The sequence below is a fragment of the Mus pahari genome, chromosome 22 (assembly GCF_900095145.1).
Source record: "Mus pahari chromosome 22, PAHARI_EIJ_v1.1, whole genome shotgun sequence".
Classification (NCBI taxonomy): Eukaryota; Metazoa; Chordata; class Mammalia; order Rodentia; family Muridae; genus Mus; species Mus pahari.
The window spans coordinates 41,455,451-41,480,373 of record NC_034611.1 but is presented as its reverse complement, the minus strand read 5'-3'; the positions used below and the strand labels follow the sequence as shown (position 1 = coordinate 41,480,373).

Genomic DNA, 24,923 nt, shown 5'->3' with positions numbered 1-24,923 from the left:
TTGTGAGCCACCATGTGGTTGCTGGGATTTGAACTCTGGACCTTCGGAAGAGCAGTCGGGTGCTCTTACCCACTGAGCCATCTCACCAGCCCCTCAAAATAGATTCTTAATTGAAGCACCTGCATTTATCTCAAGGGCTCAGAGGTCACACGTGTCTAGTGACTCTTGCCGTGAATGTCACAGCAATGAAACCGTCTGTCAGGCATTGCTGACTCTGTGCTCCTGTCCTCAAGACTAACCTCTCCCTATACAATGGCCTTCAGATGTGTCCCCAACTGTCCCTAGGCTGCCTCACTGAGCCGTTTCCATTTCGTTCCTTAAGCTCCTAATGCAGTCTATTTGCTTTTGCTAAGCCACATCTCTCCGAGTCTGTAGATAAAACTCAAAACCACGCGTCAGCATTCTTCCCTGCGTTTTCCATCAGAGCCTCCATGTCAGGGGCGCGCTCGAAATATTAGGAGTGCTGTTGGATTCTGGGATATCAAATAGTTATTGCTTTCCTTATTTTTACTGTGGTCTTTGGCGTTGGAAACCACCGCAGACCGTCAGTCACAGCAGGGATTAACTCATCATCTTCAACATTTATATGAAAATGGAGCAGGCAGTGTGGCTCCACGCCCATACGCAAGCCTCCCAAGTGCTGGCTGCTCCGTGTGATCTAGACTAGCTCAAATTTCCCAGCCAGATAAGACTGGATTCTTTGGCTCAAAAAGTGTCAAGTGAATAGTAACTTGGGACTTGAATGAAGAACGGTTTTACTTACAGAAATACAACTCTGGAACTTCAGCCGTCACTCATCTGCCCCACTGTAATCAAACCACCAAGCTAAGTCTACAGATCTTCTCTAACCCAGGGACTACTCTGGGTCCACTTATGTGATCTAAGGACCTCTTCCCATGGAGTAATATTATACACAAAGGTCAAATATACAGTTAACCACTGCGTAGGTCTAGAACATGATACTTGCCTATCCTAGCCCTGGATGTTAGTATAAATAGATTCCTATTACACTATGACTGAGTGTTACCTGGAAAAATAAACAAAAAAATAAATGCATGCAGTTGTATTTTGGATGAAGGAAAAGATGTGCAATCACTCCAGAAGGAATTTCTGAGTCCTTTGTAGAAGTTAGGTCAGGTTCTTCCTGCCAGCCCCATGCTCCCAGAAAAAAAAGACACAGACTCAAAATATATGTATAAATACCTTGGCCATATGTCTAGGCTCCTCTCTAACTAGATAAAATATTTAACCTACATCCTGCCACATGGCTGGTTACCAGTGCTCAGTCACCATGCATTGGTCTCGTCACATCCCCCTGGGGGACACGGGGACTGGGGGTGGGGAGTGTGAATATTCCTGTTCATGGCTCCGTTCCAGAATTCTTTTCTGCTTCCCAGGTGTCCCACCCACCTCTTACTTCATGCCTATACCATAGGCCATCCGATTTATTATTGACAGGTGCCACATCCATACAGACAGACGTAAGATATCCTCTCTACAGCCCTTTGAACGGGCCACATGCCTTCACCTGTGGGTTGCTATACACGCAAGTCCCTCATCCTCCACGTCCTATGGAGTCCTATTCATTCTGCAGGTCTTGGTTTTAACTGTCACCTCCCTGGGGACAACTGTTCTTCCCTTTATAGAGCAACCAAGACAAAAGCCACGGTGAGTTAGTGTTGGACCCCCTGCACCCTTTACCCGTCGTCGGCAGTGGGTTATTAAATCTGGCTCACACTTAAGCCCCATCACTTAAAGGGAGGACTATGGGGTTCTAGTTTTAAACTGTCACAGATATTAAAATAAGGAAACTGGGGATGTGTGCCTCTGACCCCCACATTTCATTTCTGCCCACATTGCTTAGGCAGTGACAACTCCCATGATGTCACTGTGGAAAGAAGCCACCGTCTTACTCCCCATTCAATGTGCGGTAGTCCACTTGGCATCCCAGAGGGCTGCTCTTCCTTCCCAAGTAGGATCCTGCAGGTTGCATGCTCACCTGCAACACGCACGAGGCAATGGATGCTGTGAAAATTCACCGCTCGTTCGTGCCTATCTGTAGAGTTTTAAAACGTTACATGCTGAGCCAAAGAAACCAGACACCGAAAATCCACACAGTAGTTTGAGTCTATTTGCATCAAATTCCAGAACACTCTAATACAGAACGTCAGGTCTCGGATCACTGGTTGGCTGGGGCCACGGCTGGGCCCAGGGGATTGACTGCCAAGACGTAACAGACTGTTGAAGCATGGTGGAAATGTTTTAATTGTGGCATGGTTACATGTTTACAAGGGAGCAAACATCTGTCAAAACTCATCAAACTGTACGATTAAATAGAAGCATTTTACTGGAGATAAAATGTGCCTGGATCAATTTTATTTTAAGAATATACTTGGTAAATGTATCCAACATATTTTAAGACTTCAGTCTTCACAAGAAGGGTGTTTTGACAGGCCACTGCTCAGAGATTTTGACTTCCTTGCCTCCCGGGTGGTTAGCTAGGCTAACAGGAGAGTAAAAAGCTTCTCCCTAAGGGACAATTAGAATACTAGAATACCTCCTCCTTTTTTTGGTTTGGTTTGATTTGGTTTTTTTTTACAATAAAAAAATAGTTTATGTGTTAGACAAACACAAGAGGAACCCTCTGGCAATGAAGTTTCTAGTGTTGTTCAGCGTCAGGCTCTCGTGTATATGTATGTATATTTCAGAGCTAAAAACAGATACTGTGGACAATTCCTATGGCTGCTAGCTTGAAAGGCCTCTGTGGGCAGTTTCTGAAGGTGCTAAATTCTGATGAGGGCTCTCATCATCTCGGTTCTCTGCCCAGCCCCCATGTGTGCCATAAATGAGCGTTATACCCCCCGGGACGAGGGTCCTCCATTCTCACCCAGCACAACCACTCCAGGTGTGCAGGCAAGTGTGCGGGCACAGGTGAGTCTCCCTGTGCCTCTGGCAGTGGCTGTGAGTAACTGTAAACTTCTCAACTGCACATCACCCGGGAACATCTCCGATTTATTAGGTCAGAACCTCGGAGGGCTGGCTCAGATGGCGTAGAGCTCTCCCAGTGGCTCTCGTGGAGCCTCGGGGGTGAGCATCAGGATGACTGAGAATGGTGACTCTCACACATTTCCTGCATAAGAGCTTCCGGGGCGCTTTTAAAGGAGAGACGTGTGGGGACCTACTGTTAAAAATGCCGATACAGTGGGCCAGAGGTGGGGCTCATGACACTTCCTTCCTGAGTGGTTTTTTGAGTCAGGATCTCACATAGCCTGTGTAGTTGGCTTTAGACTCCCGCATGTAGCTGAGGATCATCTTGTGTGTGAGTGCGGGGAGGAGGGTGTATATGCATGTGTGTAGGTGCACTCGTATACGGGTGTTGAGCATCCTTCTCCAACACCCTGTTGTGTGTGTGTGTGTGTGTGCGCGCGCACACGTCTGTCACTAAACCTGGAGGCCAATAAGTCCCCAAGACCCGCCTGTCTTCTGGCATCCTCACTCCCATTCTCAGCCTATTCGATGCTTCTCTATCAAGCACTCTACCAACTGAAACACCCCCCCAGCACTACCATGAAAGATCTTATGATCCTCCTGCCTCCACCTCCCAAGTGCTGGGATTACGGGCTTGCGCTACCGTGCCCAAGATAACGTCTCACTGGGTACTGAACCCAGGGCTTCATGCGTGCTATGCTAGCGCTCCACCAGCTGAGCCACATCATGAGTCGCGATTCTGTATTCCCAGTAGCTCCGATGTCCCTTGCAATGCGGGTGACCCCTGTGTCTCACTAGGAGACTTCTAGCAACCATTCCCAAGTTCAGTAGAACTGAGGTCAGCAAGGTACCTGAGCGTGAGGATGGCCTCTTCGTTTTTTTAAAAAAGTGAATATCCGGCCCCATTTCTCTGGTCTTCAAGCTCAGATTTACCTTCCCTTTCTCTGTCTCTTCCATCGGATTCAACCTGACACTCGATACCTCGTCTAGGCAATGGGGGTTTCTGTCTGTTTCTGCTGACAGCAGTTATCATTACATTACCCTAATGGCCATTCTCAGGCCTCATCCAAGTCTTGGAAGTAACAGAGCTCTCAGGGTCAGGCTTGATCCTCAGCATGAACCTTCTTACCCTGTGTACATATGCATGATCCTACATTATCTTCTGGTAAAAATAATAGGAGAGTAGAGAATATACAAGAGCCAATAATAATAATAATAATAATAATATGGATTGTCATTCCCTAGACTTGTTACAACTGTTGTCCTCATTAACTTACAACGGCTGTAGTTCCCTACACTGGGCCCACACAAGACCAACCCTATTAGTAATCAGTCAAGCAAGGGCTCACCAGGCCTTCCCTTCAACCTCTGATCTGCTAACTATTGATAGATTCTGGGAGACGGGGGAAATCACCGTCTTGTCGTGTACCCACTGCTGGGCCTACCAGGCTCCAATACATAGTTCCAAACCCATGGTCACACAGATGGCAGATGGCCCTGGTTGTTCTCAGTGGGTCACAAACAAAGCAAGTAGACATGATGGTGAGAGAGAGATTTTGGAGGAGGTAGTGGAAGCGGTCTGACATGTTGTATACATATCTGAAACTATAAAAGTAATTAAAATATTTTTATGTGGTAGAGTATCTTAGTTAATTTCCTATTGCTAGGATAACAACGCCAGGACCAAGGCAACTTATAAGCGAAAGGATTTAGTTTGGCTTATGGTTTCAGAAGATTAGAGTTAGGTGGAGTGGAGAACAGCTAAGAGCTCAGATCTTGGCCCACAACCATGAGGCAAAGAGGGAGGCATGGCAAATGAGTCTTTTTAGAGCCTCAAAGCCCAGCCCCAGTGGCATGCTTCCTCCAACAAGGCCACACCTCCTCCAACAAGGCCACACCCCCTCTAATAAGACCACACCCCCTCTAATAAGACCACACCTCCTCCAGCAAGGCCACACCTCCTCCAGCAAGGCCACACCTCCCAGAGCTCATGTCTCTAGCTGCTTATGTAGCAGAAGATGGCCTACTCGGCCATCATTGGGAAGAGAGGCCCCTTNGTCTTGCAAACTTTATATGTCCCATAGAGGGGAACGCCAAGGCCAAGAAGTGGGAGTGGGCGGATAGGGGAGCAAGGGGGGAGTATACGGGACTTTCAGGATAGCATTTGAAATGTAAATGAAGAAAATACCTAATAAAAATTGGGGGAAAAGCAAAAAGAACCTCAAGTCCAGCCCCAGTGGCATGCTTCCTCCAACAAGGCCACACCCCCTCTAACAAGACCACACCTCCTCCAATGAGGCCACGCCTCCTCCAATGAGGCCACGCCTCCTCCAACAAGGCGACGCCTACTCCAGCAAGGCCACACCTCCTGATGCTTCCCAAATAGTTCTACCAACTAGGGACCAAGCACTGAGACATACAGGCCTATAGGTGCCATTCTTATTCAAGCTCCTATACAGAACACAAGATGAGCCAAACCATGGTTCTTAGAACAAACTCTGTGGCTACACCGCGTGAAGCCCGAGTCCTCCTCTCCTGTTAGAGTTGACGTGCTTTTTTGTTAATTCATGGGCTCTATGTAGACTCATGTTAGGAGAAATGGTTCCTGTTGCTACAATAATTTGTAAGTCACACAGATTGGGGAGGGAAGGTCTAGATGACACCACACACAGTGTGGCACCACAGTGACACAGGCTGCCCTTCAGTATACCTGTTTCCAGGGCAGCCCCCACTCGAGTCTTCACTGTGGACACAGGGGCCCGTTGTTTTCCAAACCAAAGGAAATTGAGACTACTTAGATGGCAGCAGTTCTTCAAGGTAGTCATTCTATTTTTAAATCTCAGACTGGCTTCCCTTCTAGGAATGACAGTTTGCTTAGGGGCCATCCATTTGCACACTTATTCTAAAGAGAGCCTGTGGTTGGCACAACAAATTCTCTCCTGTTACAACTTGGCAAGAGTTTTATCTTGAAAGCCTGTAAGTTCTGAGATGACCGTGTGTGAGTGCGTGCGTGCGTGCATGTGTACACATGTGTGATGACTGGGTACGCAAGGTTTAGATGAAGCAGCTGTGACAATGGCTATTTGATGGAGTTGCCACCTACTGCACATCATGCCGTTTCATACTAGAGCTCCATTGTTGGTCTGCAGTGACTGTATTGCTGTAGACATAGAGGACAAGGGGCGTGCTGTTCCTTTGTCATCAGCTTCCCTTAAGAAGCCCAGTGTTGTTGCTGATTGGCGAGTAGAGTTGACCCCATCACTACCAGGCCCAGGCCATAAGCAGCTGCTGTTGGTGAATACGTTCCAAACAGTCGAGCCTCAGGAGCTGTGCGCACCACCGCTGCCCTGAGGAGCCGGTGGAAATTACCACACAACTCAAAGCACATGCTGAGGGATTTTATTTTACTAATCTTTGGAAAACATTAGCAAATGGGTTGAGAGGAAGATGTTTGGCCACACCCATGCTTGGCTTTAATTGTACAGCCTCTGGATTGGAGAGGACTCTCCCTAAGGGCTGCACTTCTGCCTGTTCCCTTTCAGCCTGGGGTTTCCGCGGTGGTTTTACACCCTCTTTAGTACTGACTCCCTTCCTCCAGGTTGCAACAGCCTCTGCGCATGCGCCGCAGGGGATTCTTAATTGATGCTCAGAGATACACAGATTCTCTTCCAGTGTCACCAACGTGAGATGCAGGAGTTGTAACAGGTACCCGGGCATAATTATTTCTGCTTCCTTTGCTGCCGCAAAAGTGCTTGGTGTTTTGCATTCTAAGCTTTAGAATTCTTGAAAAGATTTCTAAGACTGAAAACAATTATAGAGGGGATTGAATTGGTAGAACATGGGTATTTTCTTGAAAATGTGCATATACATAAACACATATACACATACACATATACATAAATCACACACACCGTACATACACATGCTCATCTTTTAGCAATAAAGCTGCAAATCTTTAAAAAGCTCCTTGTCTGGCGATTTTTGCTGCTGTTTTGCTAATAAAATTTTATATAAAATACTTTTTAAAAAACCTTACACAATTTTTTTCAAAATTAATACCTATTTTAATTGTTTCATAACAAAATATGCATCCGATAGTGTTTAGCATCGTAACTACTTTCAAGCATCTAGCTCGGGGTAATTAACTACATTCATAGTTCACACTCATTGTTGTATAGCCATCACATACCCTGCTCCATGCCTTGTTTTAAAATCAATAGGTCAATAGGTTGCTTTGTGTGCTTGTGTGTGTGTGTGTGTGTGTGCTATGTATATGTTCCTCTGGTTGTGTGCACGTGTGTGAGGGTATATGTGTGTGCGTGTGGAAAACAGACATGAATGTTAGTGTCTTCCTTATTTCTCCTGTTTGCTTTTGTAGTTACTTTATACATATGAGTATTTTCCCTTTATGTGTAGGTACTGGCTGTGTGGTCTGCTGCTTTCAGAGGACAGAAAAGGGCATCAAATCACCCAGAGCTGGAGTTAGAGATAGTTATGAACCACCATATAGGTGCTGGGAATTGAACCCTGTTCCCCTAGAAGAGTTTTACCTGGGCCCTGGGGGGGGTGGGTCTGAACTCAGGTCTTCACACATTCACAGGGGGCACTTTACTGACTGAGCCATCTGCCCAGCGGCCTTAAGACTTGGGATACTGCACCCTGAACAGTTCTAGCACTTAGGAGCCAGAGGCAGGAAGGCCAACCTTTGAAGGTCAGCCTGACCTACATAGAAAGACCCTGTCTTAAAAAGCAAAAGCAACCAGTGATGTATAGCTTTACTGCTGTTTGGGGGGATGGGGGTGGGGTAAAGAAATGTGCAGTGGGGGAAAGAGGAGAAAGGTCTTTTCTTTCTCTCCTGGGCTGAAGCAGTTGATGCAGCCAGCTTTCTCTCTTTTGTAGGGAGTAAAACAGAGTGACCTCAATCATGCGCACTGTCCCCTTATCGCTAACAAGTCTAAGTTTCTAACCTCGTAATATCACAAAATGTAAAAGGAACAAAGCCGCAAGTAAAAATGGCGTCACACTTTTAAAGCACATTTCCTTTATGGAAAACTAATTTCACTTTCAGAGTCCCTTAATGATAAGTCTGACCTTTCCCACACTCGAAGAGCCATGGGTGCCTACAAGCACCCAGTCTAGGTCATTCCATTCCTGCTTCTGATGTGCGCTCCTAGGGGGTAACTTCACTGGTCTATGCAGCCAAGAACTGTTTGGATATCTATTATCAGGCCAGTTTTAAGAAGACAAGTTGAACATCCATTTATATATGGACTTTAAAACCACAAGGTCCCCCCAGGGATGGTAGTGACATATAGTGAGCAGTTTGGGCAGTGAACTTCTTCTGGGGTGGTCTACATGCTGTGATGCTATATGGCTTGTGGCCCATATGGTCTCTGTCTCCACTCCATTCTGCTGCTCAGAGGTGTAGTTGGGTTCTCATGATACCTGATTCATGAACACTAAAATGTGAGTTCTAGGGGCTGGAGAGATGGATGGTTTAGCAGTTGACAGTTCCTGCTGCTCTTTGAGCAGACTTGCTCACTTCCAGTACCTACATGGCAACTCACAACTGCCTAACTCCAGTTCCATGATCTGGCCTCCAAGGACCACGTACATACACACACACACACACACACACACACACACACACACACACACACACACAGTATACATTTACATGAACATAGGCAAAGTACCTTTATATATACAGAAAAAAATAAATCTTTTAAAAATTTGAATTTCGGGCTGGCAAGATGGATCAGTGGTTAAGAGCGCCGACTGTTCTTCCAAAGGTCCTGAGTTCAAATCCCAGAAACCACATGGTGGCTCACAACCATCCATAATGAAATCAGATGCCCTCTTCTGGGGTGTCTGAAGATAGCTACAGTGTACTTACATATAATAAATAAATAAATCTTTTAAAAGAAAGAAAGAAAAAGAAAGAAAGAAAGAAAGAAAGAAAGAAAGAAAGAAAGAAAGAAAGAAAGAAAGAAAGAAAGAAAAACAGAGAAGTTAAGTGAGGTCATCCAAGGTACATTGAAGTTATCTGATGCAAAATTACTTTTACAACAAAAACAACAAAAAAATTTTTGAATTTCAGAAAATAATCACATTGTGAAGTTGTTCTGTAACTTTTTTTTTTCACTATTTGAAAACACAAGCAGCATTCTTAGATTCTAGCCCATATAAAATCAGGCCACACATTGTATTCTTCTGGTCCCAGCTATAGAGGGAAAACAGGGTTCTAAGGTCTGTCCACAATATGTGAATGATCTGGGTTTAAAATCTTGCTCTGCCAAGTATTAACCACGTAACCTCAGACAAGACACTGACCTCTCCAAGCTCAGCTTCTCTATAAAAATAGCTGAGCAGCCGCCCACAGAGAGGAGAGCCAGTGCCCAAAGAGTGGGCAAAATGGTGACTGGATCCAAAGGCCCCAGGGCAGAGACTGCTCTGTGGTTAAAGCACTTGCCATTCAAGCGTGAAGACCACAGTTCAGATCCAGTACCCACTTCAAGTTGGGGTGGGCGTGGCAGCCAGCTGTAATCCCAGCACGCAGGAGGCAGAGGTGGAAACGGGACCTCCAGAGCTGGCTCTCCACTCTAGCCAAAACTGTAGGCTCTGGGTAAACGAACGAGGAAACCTCAGGCATGCACACATGTGCCAAACGTGGACGCACCCACACCAACACACCACACATACAGACATATGAAAAAGGCTTTGAAAATAAACCAAAAGATGCAGTTCTGTGGGACCTTGGGACCTTGCACAGGGAGTCTCTGACTTGTGGGGGCTTCGATTACGATTTTTTGTGACCTTATGGCAGAAAGCATACTTGGAAGTTTGAGGTTTGGCCTTCTTCCAGGCTGGTGACAGGATATTCTCCTTTGAGACCAGGCAGTAGAGGGAACCTCACCTCTGCACGAGCACACGTGTGCTTCTGTGCATGCGTGTAGCCGTGCGCAAATCCCTTCCTCTGCACAGCGCTACGCTGCTAGCCCAGATGTTCCGTAGGCCAGGTGTGTGAAGTGGATTCTCACCATGTTTACGGATTAGGATGGGTTTGGCTGGGAGCTAATCCCACGGCAAACTGAGACGTATAGGAAGGTCGTGTTTTATTAAAATGGAGGCTTTCAGTTTGCTTTGGAATCCTTACTCAGCCTAAAACAACGCTGTTCCTGCCGAAGGGAAGGAAGGGCCTGCTAAGAAACTAGAAACTTCCCGCAGGCTCCCATGACCTGAAAGTTCAGAATGCTTCCAAAATGACTGATCTCGGCTTTTTGAAGGTCATTAAAGTTGAGCCCATTCATTAGAACTGTAGCGCCTACAGCGACCCCACAAGGCTGAAGCCCTGCTTCCAGCCAGTGGCCCTTCTGGATGTTGATGGGAGGCCAATGACAGAAACAGAAAGGAGAGCGTGCCGCAATGTCCATCCGCAGCTTCCAGGAGCTGGCAGGCTCTACAAGTAAGCTTTGAGCAATGCAGAAATCTGTTTTACTCCTCATAGGGTATCTTGAGCCGTCTGCAGGAGCCAGTCCGGCCGTGTAGGTGAAGGTAGGGTGCAGGAAGAGGAAGCTAGACTGGTGACAGACACCAGACTGTTGTTGTGTTCATTTTTCCTGGGGAGAGGAAAACAAATATCCAATTACCCCAGAAGGAAACCGATGACAGACCAAAGTACTATCTCACCGAAGTCCAGACCAGTAAGTCTACTGAATCGACTTTCTCACAGAGCACAGGTAAGGGATCACTTACAGGAGTGACTGACAAACAGTTGAATCACGGCAAAGTCCCACAACATCAGGGATGACAACTTCGTGGACACTACCAGGGAGTGAGTCCTGCTTTTAGTTAGAAGTGTTTCCTGTGTGCAGTTGTAGCTTCTCCAAACACCTCCTGTAGCTGGGAGAGACAGGAAGAGCTAGAATCTGAGGTAAGGGGCTCCTGGCCTGGGTCAGTAGCTTCCTTAACACTATCCAGACCTGTTTTCCACTGTGTTCTTCTGTTGTAGTGCCATGTGTGGTATGTTTGAATGAAAATATTCACCATGGGTCCATGGGAAGTGGCACTATTAGGAGGTATGGCATTGTTGGAGGATGTGTGTCACTGGTTTGAGGTTTTAGTGCCCAGTGTCACTCTTCCATCCTGTTCTCTGCTGATTCGGGTGTTGAATGAACCCTCAGCGCCTTCTCCTGTGCCATGTCTGCCTTCGTGCCACCAAGATGACAATGAGCTAAACCCCTGGACTCTAAGCCAGCCCCAGTTAAATGTTTTCCTTCATAAGGGTTCCCTTGGCCATGGTGTGTCTTCACAGCAGTGGAACCCTAAGATAGCATTTTGTTTTGACTGAAGGAATACAACACCAACCTTTAGGGAAACTCTAAGGAAACCGAGCAGACAGAAATGGGGATGGGAGAGAGCAATCAGGGAAAGCCACAGCAGGCAGCTTCTATGCTATGCTGGGTCTCAAGTGGCATTGCTTAGAGCCAAGATGGTGTCGGTTCACTGTCCTGTCCTGGTCAGGAAGTAATAGCTCCTCAGCAAGACGAGTTAGCAGGGGGAGAGCAGGGCAGGTGAGTCTGCAGAGAAAGTCACTATGCTGGAAAGAATGCTGCTGTCAAACAGGGTGCTTCAGGGGTCTGTGGGGCTCTTGAGAACTCTGGTGACCCCGGAGTATTGGTGATTCGCTTTATTGCTGTGACAAAATACCGAACAATGGTGACATAAGGAAAGAAGTGTTCATGGGCGCAGTCCATCATATAGCAGAGTGCGTCAACAGGGGTCTGAGGCAGCCGGGCCCCCTGTAGTCACCCTCAGTGAGGAAGGAGAGTGTAACAGATCTCCTGCTGTGCTGATGTTCTTTTTATTCTAAGACCCCAACATGGGATGGTGCTCTCACAGCTCAGGTGGGTCTTCCTACATTAACCTAATCTGGATAATCTAATCCATTCTAGATAATTCTGACCTAATCTAGATCATCTCTCACAGGCATGGTGCCCAGGGGCCCGTTTGTCTCCCTTGTGGTTCGACAACTTGTTTCGTTGGCATAGCAGCCATCACACCCTGGGACCCACGTTCTCCTGACAGGAGGCATCCAGCCACGTGTTCATAACCCTGTGGTTCAGTGGGAAGGCTTCGGACATCTGCAGCTTCCCCCTTTTCTGTGAATCAGTGTAAACCGAGGGCTGGCTGTGTTTACATAAAGCAACTTCTTTTTCTTTTTATGTTTGTAGGGCTTGGGAAAAGAAAAGCAGTTCGATTTTTTGTTTGTTTGTTTGTTTGTTTTTTGTATAGGTTATGAGTAACTCTTCTCAGTGGGTGGCGGGAATATGTGTTTATCTGTCCATACTTATGGCTGTATGGATTTGAGAGCCTGCATGTATGTGTCCATGCTCAGACCCACCTTTGCATAGAGGAAACACCCTCTGTCTAAGTAATGTGGGCGGCTAGGAACAGAAATAATCAAATAAATATTGTTCTTTCCGGCCAGGGAGCTCTGGCCCACTACGATGCTATTTTTACTTCGTTTGGCCCATTCACCACCCACACCCCTAAAAGGCACCAAAAAGGACGGTTTTTCTATTTCTTCTGCGCTAGCTGGACCTCATCCATACTTGTGAGGGTTTGGGGGCACTTTTTGTTTTGTTTTAAGTTTTATAGTCTGACTATTCTCCTGCCTTATTCAACAATCTCAAACTTTGGAACGCTCCCGCGGGAGGGGAGCAGCCCTAGCTTCAGGGCCCTGGGGAGCAATCCCATCCTGTGGCTGGTACAGATGCGCTGTGACCACTGAGTCAGGCTCTGCTGAGAGCACACGCTGATCGGAGATAAGGAAGGCCGGATGCCTGGGGACGTAGCTGATGGACCCCTTGGGAAGACAGACTTAGAATTTTCAGACTTGCTATCCTGATGGCCATGTACATGGCTATGCCAAGATGCTGACCCTGGGTTCCCTCTACAGAGTGAGGAGACCACACACAGTTGACATCGTTCCGGAGGCCGCACAGTGCAGTGTCTGGCACACAGGGGAAGATAGATGTGCCCCGGGGCGGGACACAAGATGCTCCATGTGTTGTTTTGCCATCACCCCATCCTTCTTACCGCTGCTTCATTCGCCACCCACCAGTCTACCAAGTGTTATCTGTGCAGATATGTAGATGGACATTTGACATGCACAGTGACCATCATCAGCTTCCTACTGGCTTCGCCACCATCCACCCCCTCCAAGTTCTCGTTAAATGGGCACAGTTGCATTATAAAAATCTCATGCAAAATATTTAGGCCCTATAATCTGGTATTACCTGCTGGTCAGTTTGGCCACAATTGAACAGAGGTTTCCTGCCAGAAAGCGTACCTGTCTTGAGGGCCAGGAGGAAGATCCCTGAGCTTGGACGGGAGAATGACATAAATTCATAAAAGAGTTTCTGACCTTCATCTCTCACGCCATTATCATGAAAACAGCCAGGGATGCCTCCCCCTGCACAGTGGACAAGCAAGTCCCATGTGATGTATTTATATAAAGGTAAAGAGGTATAAGATATGTTCTATGGGGGGGTGTGTGGTGAGTTATGGAGGAGAAGGGGTGTCTCAGAGGGCCCATGCCAAGGCATCCCTTACCCCTGAGGGACCAGCCACACGATGGTGTAGTATAGAATAGAGTTAATTCAGGGCATGGGGAGGGGAGTTAAGAGGGTAGTAGAGGCAGAGAGAAGGAGAGAGAAGGAGAGAGCAGAGAAGTAGAGGTCGGCCATGACCATGTGGAGAGATGGGAGAAGGAAATGGGGAGAGAGGGGGAGCAAGAGAGCAAGAGGCAAGAGAGAGAGGCAAGAGAGAGAGAGGAGGGGGCAAGCAGCCCCTTTTATAGTGGGCCAGGCCTACCTGGCTGTTGCCAGGTAACTGTGGGGTGGAGCTTAGAATGCTAACATCATGGACTTGTTGAGAGCAGTGGGATGGTTGTCCAAGGACCGACATTATCTCCCCCGAGCCACATAGCTATTTGGATTCTAGAAAGTGAGAAGAGAAATTGTCACTACAGGCAATGGAGGCTAGCCTCATTTGGAGAGCTGTGGTCCCTCTGCCTGCATCAAGGCTGGATGGGAGCTGACTTGGCTCCTGCATCCACAGCAGCCCAGCTTTTCCGAAGCGGACCGGCTGGGGGATTGTTGGGGATGTTTTTTTATATTTTCCTTATTTCCTTTACTTCTCCTCTTCCTTTTCCTGGGGATGTTACTACAGCCAGCAGCCTAACGTTGGGCCTGGCTCTCCCTGACATCCTCTCTACCCACCTGAGGGAGAGCCAACGTCTAGGCCACATGGTTAGCCAATAGCCACTTAAACACCTTCTCCTCCCTCGGTCCAGGCTCCTCTCTTTCCTGGGAGTTGCTCTGTCTGCCATCGAGGTGAAATAGAAGCATCGAGAACACCTAAGCAGGGCATGGATGACCCGGAGTGTTCCAGGCATCCAAGTCGTGAAGGAGCAAGGGCAGGGACCAGGCCTGTTCCAAGATGCTCTGGTGAGAGAAATGTAGACCAGGAGGTCCTTGACGCCCAGGTGCACAGCTGGGCGAAGAGATAGAGAAGATGTGGGGACTCCTATGTCTCTGTGGGCCTCAGCCGTGTCTCCCTGCCAGTGCTGCTACAGAAACCAGCAGGAACTGGGGAGTAATATCTCTTAATCTTGTGTGCACTGGAATGGCCGCAAGGTACCGTGTCAGAGCGAGGACTTCTGGGTCTGTGGAACTAAGTGAAAAATCTCTTCTGATTTTAAAGCACCCAAACCCACATCTGCCTATTGTCTGTGGCGCTTTAACACCAGTGTCCCCCCTTGTTGTCCTGTGTCTGAACACGCTTCCCCCGTGTGTAGTCAGAAATGATCTCCCTCTGGCTAATATGGATGAGTTTGGTACCACAGCATCTCTTGCTGATGCCAACTAAGTACTCCTCCATTGACATTGCCAGGTCAAGAGGGACAGGGAACTTGCATTGGCTACAAGTAAGAGATGAGGCCACAGAAGATTGGAGGGTCTAGTGAGTGTGGAAGCCTGGCCCGAGGGGAGTGGGTGTGGCCAGGAGCCAGCTGCAGGGGGAAAGTGGGTCAGTCTGGATGGGGACTGAACCTGGGCAGCTCTGGTCCCTAAGAGATAGAATGGAATACTCATGGCAGAAATGGGGTTCTCAAGATGGACAGCAATTTTAACTCACATGCTTTGGGGACGGAGGAGGGCTGGCACATAATAAAAGAAACAAACTGGTATAATCTGGACACAAGAAATAGACCATCTGAGATGAAAAGCCATCTGGTCTACCCTCTAACCAGAGGCCCCGAGTTTGCCATCAGAATGGAACTCTTCCTGGTCATAGGGTTCCATTTTGTTTTGTTACTAAGACGGGTCTCCCTACATTCCCTGATTGGCTGAGAAATCACCGTGTTAACCAGCCCTGCCTTGTGAACACACAGAGTTGCACCTGCCTGTGCTGGGATTAAAAGAAGACGCTAGGATCAAAGGTGTGCGCCACCAATGCCTAGCCGGTTACATGGTTCTGCGTCACCCGCGGCAGTTCAGCAGCCGTGTCTACACTGTGCTTCTGCCACAGCTCAGGCCCTTTCCCAGAACTCAAACTCTGAAGCTGAGGAGGGCAGGGGCCACATAGGCACCAGGGGCTGGGGATGCAGCACACAACAGTGTTGCTGTGTGGCGAGCATGGAAGCCTCGATCGGAAAGCCACACAGCAGGTCCCTGTGCTTTAACATTCCATGTCGTTTCTGTGACTTCAAGAGTGAGGGAGAGCGGCAGAGATAGGAGTATCCACCGGTCCCAGGTTGGCTGACAGTGAGTTTTTCCCGTTGGATCAAGTCTAGCATTGCATTGTGGACTTCTTTCTAACACTACCCTGTTCCAAACCATGGAGGTTTGGATGGCTGTGATGGGGGCGGGGGCATCTTCTCACGTTGTCCTTCCTGTTTCCAGACCCAAGTGTTCTCACACGGAACCTTCCACACCCGCCTTCCTTTCTGCTCTCTGTTCTCGCCCCTTAGTTGGTTCCACTGCTGCTAATTTGTCTTCCTCCCTCATCCTTCTTGTTCCTTATGGTTAGCAGAATGTGGTGGAATTAAAAGCAAATGGGCGGTGGGGGGTGTAAGATGCTGTTGCTCTTGTGTCCCTGGAGCATCTTAAACACCACTGATGTCCTAAGCTGCATCCCCCCCCCCCGAGTGGAGTAATGGGAATAGCATAGGGTTTGCTCGCTCACTGTTAAAGCAACTCAGGCCGGATTGAAAGCCACTAAGGAGCTAAGGGGGCTAAGGGGGCACGTGGCTTCGGTTCAGAGCCAGTCTGGTCTAGGTTAAGTTTTGGGTGAGGTGGATGGATTGAGAAGACACTAGAAAAACTCTTCTAAGAGTTTATTAGAGGAGTTATTGTAACCATGGATGAACGGACGGACGGACGGACGGACAGACAGACAGACAGAATGGCAAATGCGTGGCAGAGGTTCCAAGGAAAGCCGAGGCCCCAGCACTAGAGAAGAAAAGCATGGCAGGGGTCTCTGGAGAGATTCAGAACCCACAGGACAGAGGAGAGAGAGACCCTTAGACTTTGGGAGAGGACACGGCAGGCGCCTGCAGCCAAGCTCTGATTCCCAGGCAGGAGGCAGGGGAGTAAGATGAGAGGATGTAGCAGCGGCAGCGGTGGTGGTGGTGGTGGTGATGACAATGATGATGGTGATATTTAAATCATGGAACTCAGAGAAATTTGATTGATGGATGTCAAATCATCTCAGCGAGCTCTCCAACAGAGGCCATTTTCAGTTCTGAAAGCTGAGGTCAGACAAGGAATTGTGTAACTTACGCAAAGCTTAGGTTGTTTTCTCCGCCCGTACCTTCCCTACAAAAACTGGCAAAAGTCATTAAAGTATCTTTCCTCAAATGAAATGTGACTTCTCCTGGGTGTTTAGCTCCAGTTCCCCTTCCACTGCTCTTTAAGTTTCTAGAGCTCTTTCTTTAAAAGCAAGAAATAATGTATTAAAAGTATCCTAAAAAAATCAGAGACTATGTCAAGGACAAAAAAATAATCAGAAATTGAAAGCACAAAACTAAGTGTAATTTAACTTACCCAGCTATAACTCACATTAGGCTTAATTGTATTTATAACTGCCTCAAATCATATATACTATGTAATACTTGGAAACATATCCTTCATCGCACAGCAATATACACTGAGGTATACACAATACGCAATTCAGATCGAGGCCGATTGTGTAATGAATTCCAGTGTTAGCAGAAAGCCAGGCAATGGGGACCCAGAATGGAGTGAATAACGCTTTCAGGGAGTCACGTAAAGTGTGAGAATTTGCCAGGCACAGGAGAAATGGAGCCATTTACTGGGTAGAATAAACAGCCAGGGAGAAACTCCAGGCTTGTGGGGATCTGGTCAGCCTGGCTGTCTGTAAGGTGCACCCTGTGACCAGAAGGTGGTGGGACCCGCCCTGTGGAAGTCTTCCAGGCCGCAGACTGTGGAAGTTGGTGGAGGCTGTGGGGAATGAGGCTGGCTGACTGGAGTGGCAGATCCAAAGCCTGCCTTTATTTCTTCCACAGGAGTGCATCTGAGAAAAATGTTTAACGTTCTAAGTTAGCATTATTACAAATCTGTCAGTAGGTTCCCCCTCCCCCTCGCATCCCCCATCCCCCTTGCTACTCCTGGTCCTCGATTTAACTCCTCCCCCAGTCCCTTTCCCCCCTTCGTCTCTCCTCTAGCCACTTAGACTTTATGCACATATATGTATCTGTTGGCGTGTGCGCACTCACACACACACATTTATACATTGCAGGCTAAGATCTGCATGTAAGAGAGAGCATGTGGTTTTTGTCTTTCTGACATCTTGTTTAATTACGTCCCAGCCCATCCATCTTCCTACAAACTTCATAATGCCATTTTTACAGCCGAATGAAATTCCATTGCGTGCAGGCTCTGCATTTCCATAGCCTCTTCATGTGTTGGTGGACATCCGGGCTGGTTCCATTTCCTTGCTGTTGTGAGTACAGCAGCAATGGACATGGGTGAGCATACATGGTATATGTGTATATGCCCAGGAGTGGAACAGCTGGGTCATAAACTATTGAGATACTTTTCAAGCTAAGTATGCTAAGTATAGTCTCTTGCCAGAGACTTCTAAGAAATCTCCCCTGCAGAAAGCATCCTGAGCCTGCTTCAGGTTTGGGTAACCCGCCTTGTACATGCTGCGCTCCACTCTCTGAGAAAGACACTGAGCCTGCTCCCCCTTGAGGAAGGAATGGAGGAATGAATGTCTTTGGGTCTTTGGATCTGTCAGATTAGCCTTCAGGAGGGTTCAGTGAGGAACACTATGTTTATGGCTGGAGACTAGCTCTTTAAACGGTTTCATAGCGCCACCAAGTGGCAAGGAAGTAGAATGTAGCCTTACAGCCTTGAAGCCTCAGCGTGTGTGTGTGTGTGTGTGTGTGTGTGTGTGTGTGTGTGTGTGTGTGTGTNAGCGTGTGTGTGTGTGTGTGTGTGTGTGTGTGTGTGTGTGTGTGTGTGTGTGTGTAAATTCACTCATCCTTACCCCAAAGGGCAGTGGCAAGGAAGTAGAATGCAGCCTTACAGCCTTGAAGCCTCAGCGTGTGTGTGTGTGTGTGTGTGTGTGTGTGTGTAAATTCACTCATCCTTACCCCAAAGGGCAGGCCTCCCAGGGATATCAAGGAAGCATGGCATATCGGCTTGCAATAAGACGGCACCTCCCCCTCATATTAAGGCTGTGGATGAGGCAACCCAGTCGCAGGAAAAGAGGGCCTGTGCTTTTTAAAATTAAGTGTGAGTGCCTGGCACGCATGTGGATGCCAGAGGACAACTTGAAGTCGTCAGTTCTCACCTCGCACCAATGTGAGTCTAGAACGCAAGGTTTTTCAGGTGTGGCAGCAATCGCTTTAACCTGCTGAGCCATCTTGCCAGGCTACACCTATAGATCTTCAAAGGTTAGATCCAAGAACAATGTCCTTCGGTTTGTGAGCTGTCATTAAAACCCTATTTCCCTGTAGGAATTAGAGAGCTCAGAAACAGCTTTTCTTCTGCCCGTTGGGATCACGCTGTGGTTCAGAAAAGCCCCATTTGCTACTAACTCGTCAAAGCCTAACTCAAGGGCCTTGGATCTGTTCCCTCTCTCTCTGCTCTTTGAAAAAGAAAAAAACTCTTCTGTGTTAAGTGTACATACTCTAGGAAACAACTGTCTTAAAGCTTTTCTCTATGGCAACTAATAATTCCAATTGGTATCAGTCTACTGAAGAAAGCAGTGCCACTGGCACTTTGAAAACTCAGAAATTACCTGCAACCATCTAGAATTAGTATATGAGTCGATGAATTTCCAGGTTACCATATCTACTCCTGGCCCAGTGGCTTTATTGAGTCGCTCCTCTTTCTCCAACCTCCCGCCTTGCCAGTACAGTGTACATTCATCTCTCAGGGCGACAGCCAGGGTTGCAGGATGTTCCCGCAGAGCACCAGGTAAGAGCAGGAGAGACCTCCTCGGCCTCTCACAGCCTGTCCCTGGTTAGGCTGCCATTCATCTCAAACAAACTAGTTTGACTCCGAGACTAAAATTCTTCTGGTGGACAGTTGTGGTTCCCTCTCAGGGCTCTGTGTACATAATGACCCAGCTGCCCGAAGCACAGAACACCCCATGGGCTCTTAGCAGACGCTCCTTCCTTTCTGTCACTTCATGCCAGCACAGAGTAACTGATGTCGGGTTTGTGCTTCTGTAAAAAGGGATCAGAGAAGGGACCTGAGGTGTATTGCGTCCATGCATATATTAGTGCATTTGACCTTCCCCTGATCCACTCACTCACACACTGCACTGCAGGTGAAGAGACTGAGAACCTGTGGGTTACTTGATTACGCAAACATTTGTTGAACCTGATTGTCAGGCACTGGGGATACAAGGGCAAACAGCTGGCACAGTCCATAGGCTCTAACCTGGGATGATCCAAAGAGCAGAAATGAAAGGCTTAGGCCAGGTGTGGTGGCGCACGCCTTTAATCCCACTCAGGAGGCAGTGGCAGGTGGATTTCTGAGTTTGAGGCCAGCCTGGTCTACAGAGTGAGTTCCAGGACAGCCAGGAGAGAAACCCTGTCTCGAAAAACCAAAAAGAAAAAAAAGAAAGGAAATGAAAGGCTTTTCTTTTCTTTTTTTTTTTCTCCAATTTTTATTAGGTATTTACTTCATTTACATTTCAAATGCTATCCCAAAAGTTCCCTATACCCTCCCCCTGCCTTGCTCCTCTAACCACCCACTCCCACTTCTTGGCCTTGATGTTCCCCTGTATGGGGCATATAAAGTTTGCAAGACCAAGGGACCTCTCTTCCCAATGATGGCTGACTAGGCCATCTTCTGCTACATATGCAGCTAGAGACAGGAGCTCTGGGGGTACTGGTTAGTTCATATTGTTGTTNCACCTGTAGGGTTGCAGCCCCCAATGAAAGGCTTTTCTGTAGGCACAATGTTATTGTCCACTGTGTAAAGTCTACCCTTCTATTATTCAAAGGATGATTTCCCTATCCCCCGACAATCCAGACACAGCACCGTAATGTTTAAGAATCCCCTGTCTCAAGTTTGTATAAACCGTGATCACCAGGTTTTCTTTGCCTTGTCAAAACAATCTGGAAAGGCCAATAACTAAGCAGTAGAAAGAATAGGGCGGGACTTCGGCCAGCCAGGAGAGGAGGGGGAGAAAGAGAGGATTTGACGGGAGGCAGGAGTCCAGAGAGACATCCAAACAAAACGCACCAGAAGCCCAGAGAGCCAAACCAATACAAAAATGCCAGGATCTGAGGGGCTTGGGCTGTGAGGTAGCCAGACTGGATTAGAGAATTAAAGGGGAATTATAATACCTAGTTATTGTACTTTAAGTTAAAAATAAATCTCGGTCTCTGTGTTGTTATTGGATCAAACTAGCTAGGATTAAAAAGAAAACGGCTGCTGTAATAATTTACTGCATACGTTTATATTAAAATTACCATTATACCTTTGATTGGCGAAGAGGGGCTCTGTGGCTGTTCCAAGGGGGAAGAAGTGGGTGTATCCCATGTTGGAGTTAGAAAAGATGTCCCTGAAAACAGACATTTTACCTAAGTCATGAAGCTCTTCGTGGGGGTGAATGGCAAGAGGCAGAAGTGAGATTGTAATGTATCTGAACCTGGTTTCAGTATGCTTCATGTCTTTGTTGGTAAATGCTTGCCGTGATGTTCTTATTTCAGCATGGGATCCACCACACCTCTTCCTCCCGTAGGTACCTGAGAACATCGGGCCCATCTCCCAGTATGTCACACAGTAAGACGAGTAAATGACCACTAGGAGTTCGGCGTATGCATGTGCCTAGGTAGATTGCAGGCCAGACTCTGGTGTTTCTCCATCTTCCTCAATTCCTCCTGGCTTGTACATGATTACATCCTCCACTTTTCCCCATCTTTGATTGAAACTTAGTCAAATGGAAGATGTTTTCTAGTCTACAAGCAGCAGCCCAAACCCCTCATCATACCAGTTGGCAAGCAAGGCTTGGCTCTCCTGGGAGAGACAACTGGGAGGGATGGGGATGAACACGGGAGGTCATTCTTCATGACCTCCTGAGATTATTTAATTCCAAGTGGTCAGTGGCTCCAGATCTTCCTCCCCCTATACCCGCCCCGAAAAAGCAGTTAGTTTGGATTCTTGGCAAGAGAGTAAAGTATTTCAAACAGTATTTCAAGAGAAAGTCAGTGGGAAGAAAAATGAGAGATGCGAGGGAGGAGGAGGAGGAGGAGGAGGAGGAGGAGAGTCAGTCTTAAGACGACTCAAGCCCACAGAGCAAATGGAATGCGTTCTCATGGCGCAGGCAAACGTTCCCGGTGTTTCCACCATTTGCCCTGCTCATTGTCCCCCTAACGGCCCTTCTCTCCTTGCTTTCCAGAAAGAGATGACAACCAGGATGTGTCACTAACACTCCACCTCGTCTTCTGGAAGAAAGGAACACTGTTTCCACCAGGAGGCCCCCATGGGACAGAAAGTGGCCCTCGGTGGCTGAAGCGATCCCCGACTTCCAGGAGCCGGAAAGCTGGAGCCCCACAAGGACTTCTGGAAGACGTCTCTTACCCACTTCTCATGCTCTTAACCCTCTAAGTGCTGCTAGCCAGGACCTGTGGGCCATGCGGACCACAGCATGAAGGACCAGCCTTAACCCCTTGGGCCGAGGACAGAGCAGGAGAGGCTGCCGCCGCTTCCACCCCGCATCTCACTTCTGCCTGTGACCTGCCCGCTAGGCTTTACTGGAATTCAGGTTTTGCGACTGAGGGGTTTGCTGGGGCGGTTCTTTTCCACCTACGTCTTCTTGACTAACTTCTCCGTCACTTATTTTTCTAAGTTTTGAGCACGCGCGCGGAGCTACCATATAGGCAGTACGGTTTTCCTATCCCACCTCTCCTCCACTCCCTGCTGGTCTCTGGGCCTGTGGCTTAACCTGACGTGGGGACTTGGAGCTGGGGAAAGCCTGCCGTTCCTCTGGAAACATCCAGGCCATTTCCTTCCTGGGCAGTTTCACCAGGGACCACTCCCTTGATGGGCTACATGATCTGTACCCCCAGACAGCCCATTCCCAGGCTACCCTTTGGGACGAGTCTAGAGACGGGAAATAAAGCTGGGTGTGCGATCTGTTCACCCTAGTCGGAATGTACTCTTTGTAGCCCCAGCCGTTTCTAGATGCTCCCATGAAAGATAAACTTTCCCATTTCCCAGAAGAGAGGAAATAAAGTTTTAAAATGACCAGTAAGATCCTCGAGCCAGATTAGTGCAGTGTTTGTTCATTATTAAGGGGTAGTGAGTCCTGGCTGATCCTACGTATTATATTATGGGGAGTTCATTGACAACAGACAGTTGGTACATATAGATTAAATGCCCTTGATGTGTAGCCTTCCCAACTGACTCCTCCATCCCATTTCCCTCTCTCTCTTCCCATTCTCTCGTTTATTCTCTCTCTCTCTCTCTCTCTCTCTCTCTCTCTCTCTCTCTCTCTCTCTCTCTCCCTTCCTCCCTCCCTCCCCTGTTGTCCTTCCATCTCCCGTACTATGTGACACAGAATTCATTCTTCCCAGTGGGTGTGCTATAGTCAGTCACCAAGGCCTTGCTTCTCTCCATTCAACCTGTCCCTTCCGACCATTGGGATGACCATGCTTGCTCTCTCCAGCCTTTGGAAGTTTTAGTAAATGAAATGTTGCCCTTCTCTGATCCCGTCACAGAGCTGGTTCTGACTGCTTGACTAAGAAGTACCCGCACTTCCCGTGATATTTGATTTTAAGAAAGTATCTGCTGGTGGAGGGAAGTAGACATGAATGTATTCTGACAGTTGATGTAATAACAAAAGATGACTAAGTTAAGTCTGATGTTATTTAGTGGACATAATGTGTTAAAGCCATTTGCTGCCACCACAAAAGCCTAAGAAACATGACATCTTTGTGTAAATGAAGACGCTGACCCTACGGACTGTCTCATAGATGCCGTCTTCTGAAGCCAACGCTACTACTGCTATGTTGTTGGCTTGTTCCAACCTACAGGGACATTTCTCTTTTCTAAGTAACTTTTAGAAGCCAAGATAGGCAGTGGCTTTTGGGGGGTTTTTTCCTTTAGTTTTTTTGTTTTGTTTTGTTTTTTGTTTGTTTTTTGGTGGTTTTTTGTTTTGTTTTGTTTTTGTTTTGTTTTTTTGGTTTTTAGTGTTTGGTTTGGTTTGGTTTGCCAATATCACTTTGGGCTAAAAGCATTATCTGGCTGCCCTAAAGGTCCAGAGGAAAAACCCTTGAATTCCTGACCCAGGCAATACATAATACGACACATGGGTGTGCGGGATGGTGGGGCTGAGAAATGGCAGACCATTCCACGTGACCTTTGGGTGTCTCCGCAGCTTTGTACCTTGAACACCTGCAGGACTCATGCAGTTGCAAGTAGAGTATGCGCCTGCCTTTCGGTGATGCTTAATCAAGGAGGAAGCCTGACTCTGAAGACATTTGTCATTTCTAAGGTTATTTTCTGTTAACTATTTGGGTATGTGAATGTGAAATTTCCATTTAGCTTAAAACATCTGGATTTTTTTTGTTTTTTTAATTCTTGGAATTATCTTCTTTGGCTTCTATTGCTAATTACACTATTCAGCTCTTAAATCTGGCCACCTGCTCTGATTTTTAAAGTGTGAGGTATTCATATTCCTATAGAACTTTGTTTGGCAAATTCTAAAAATAAATCTTCACCAGCCGTAAGCCTTTGGCCAGACCTGATCTTCCACACTGAATCTGTAGTGTGAAGGGAGCATCCTTGCATCTGTAGTATGAAGGGAGCATCCTTGCAACCTTGAGGACAGCCCCAGGCCTGGTTCTGTCTCCTAACCTTGTCCTTCCTCCTTCCCTAAGTTCGTCTTAACTTTGGGGAAAGGCAAAGTCAAAAGATTAGCACAAGCACACTCTGTCCTTGAGTGCACCAAGTGTTAGTGTATCACCTCAGTTTCTTTCTTACTGTAAGTGAGCTCGTTGCTGAACCAGCAGAAAATAAATAATAATAATAATAATAATAATAATAATAATAATAATAAATTACATCATCATAAAGTTGTAAAATGCTTTCTCATACCTCTCCTGTGAGTAATCAGAACATTACCCTATCCATCTTCAGTGTCACCAGCTACAGGAGCCTGAGCGCATTTGGTAGACAATCCGTGGTTCAAATTTAAACTCTGCCTCAAAAAATTCTTTGTAGTTGATTTTCTTTTATTTTAAAAAAATCTACATGTAATCAAAAACTACACATTGCACTTGTCATCATCCTCATTTCCATTCATGTATTATCCTCTCCTCTCTCTCTCTCTCTCTCTCTCTCTCTCTCTGTGTGTGTGTGTGTGTGTGTGTGTGTGTGTGT

General features: G+C 47.2%; 1 protein-coding gene across 3 annotated transcripts in view; it reads left to right on the top strand.

The window, feature by feature from the left end:
- The window catches only part of Mob3b (MOB kinase activator 3B), a 183,219-nt gene extending 160,253 nt beyond the window's left edge, over positions 1–22,966 (top strand). For all 3 annotated transcript variants that reach the window (XM_021222279.2, XM_029533400.1, XM_029533401.1), the window contains exon 4: positions 21,940–22,966. In XM_021222279.2, coding sequence (XP_021077938.1) covers positions 21,940–21,969 — 30 coding nt within the window. In that variant the 3' untranslated portion in view covers positions 21,970–22,966. The remainder of the gene's footprint in view (positions 1–21,939) is intronic.
- The last annotated feature ends 1,957 nt before the right edge of the window (positions 22,967–24,923 follow it).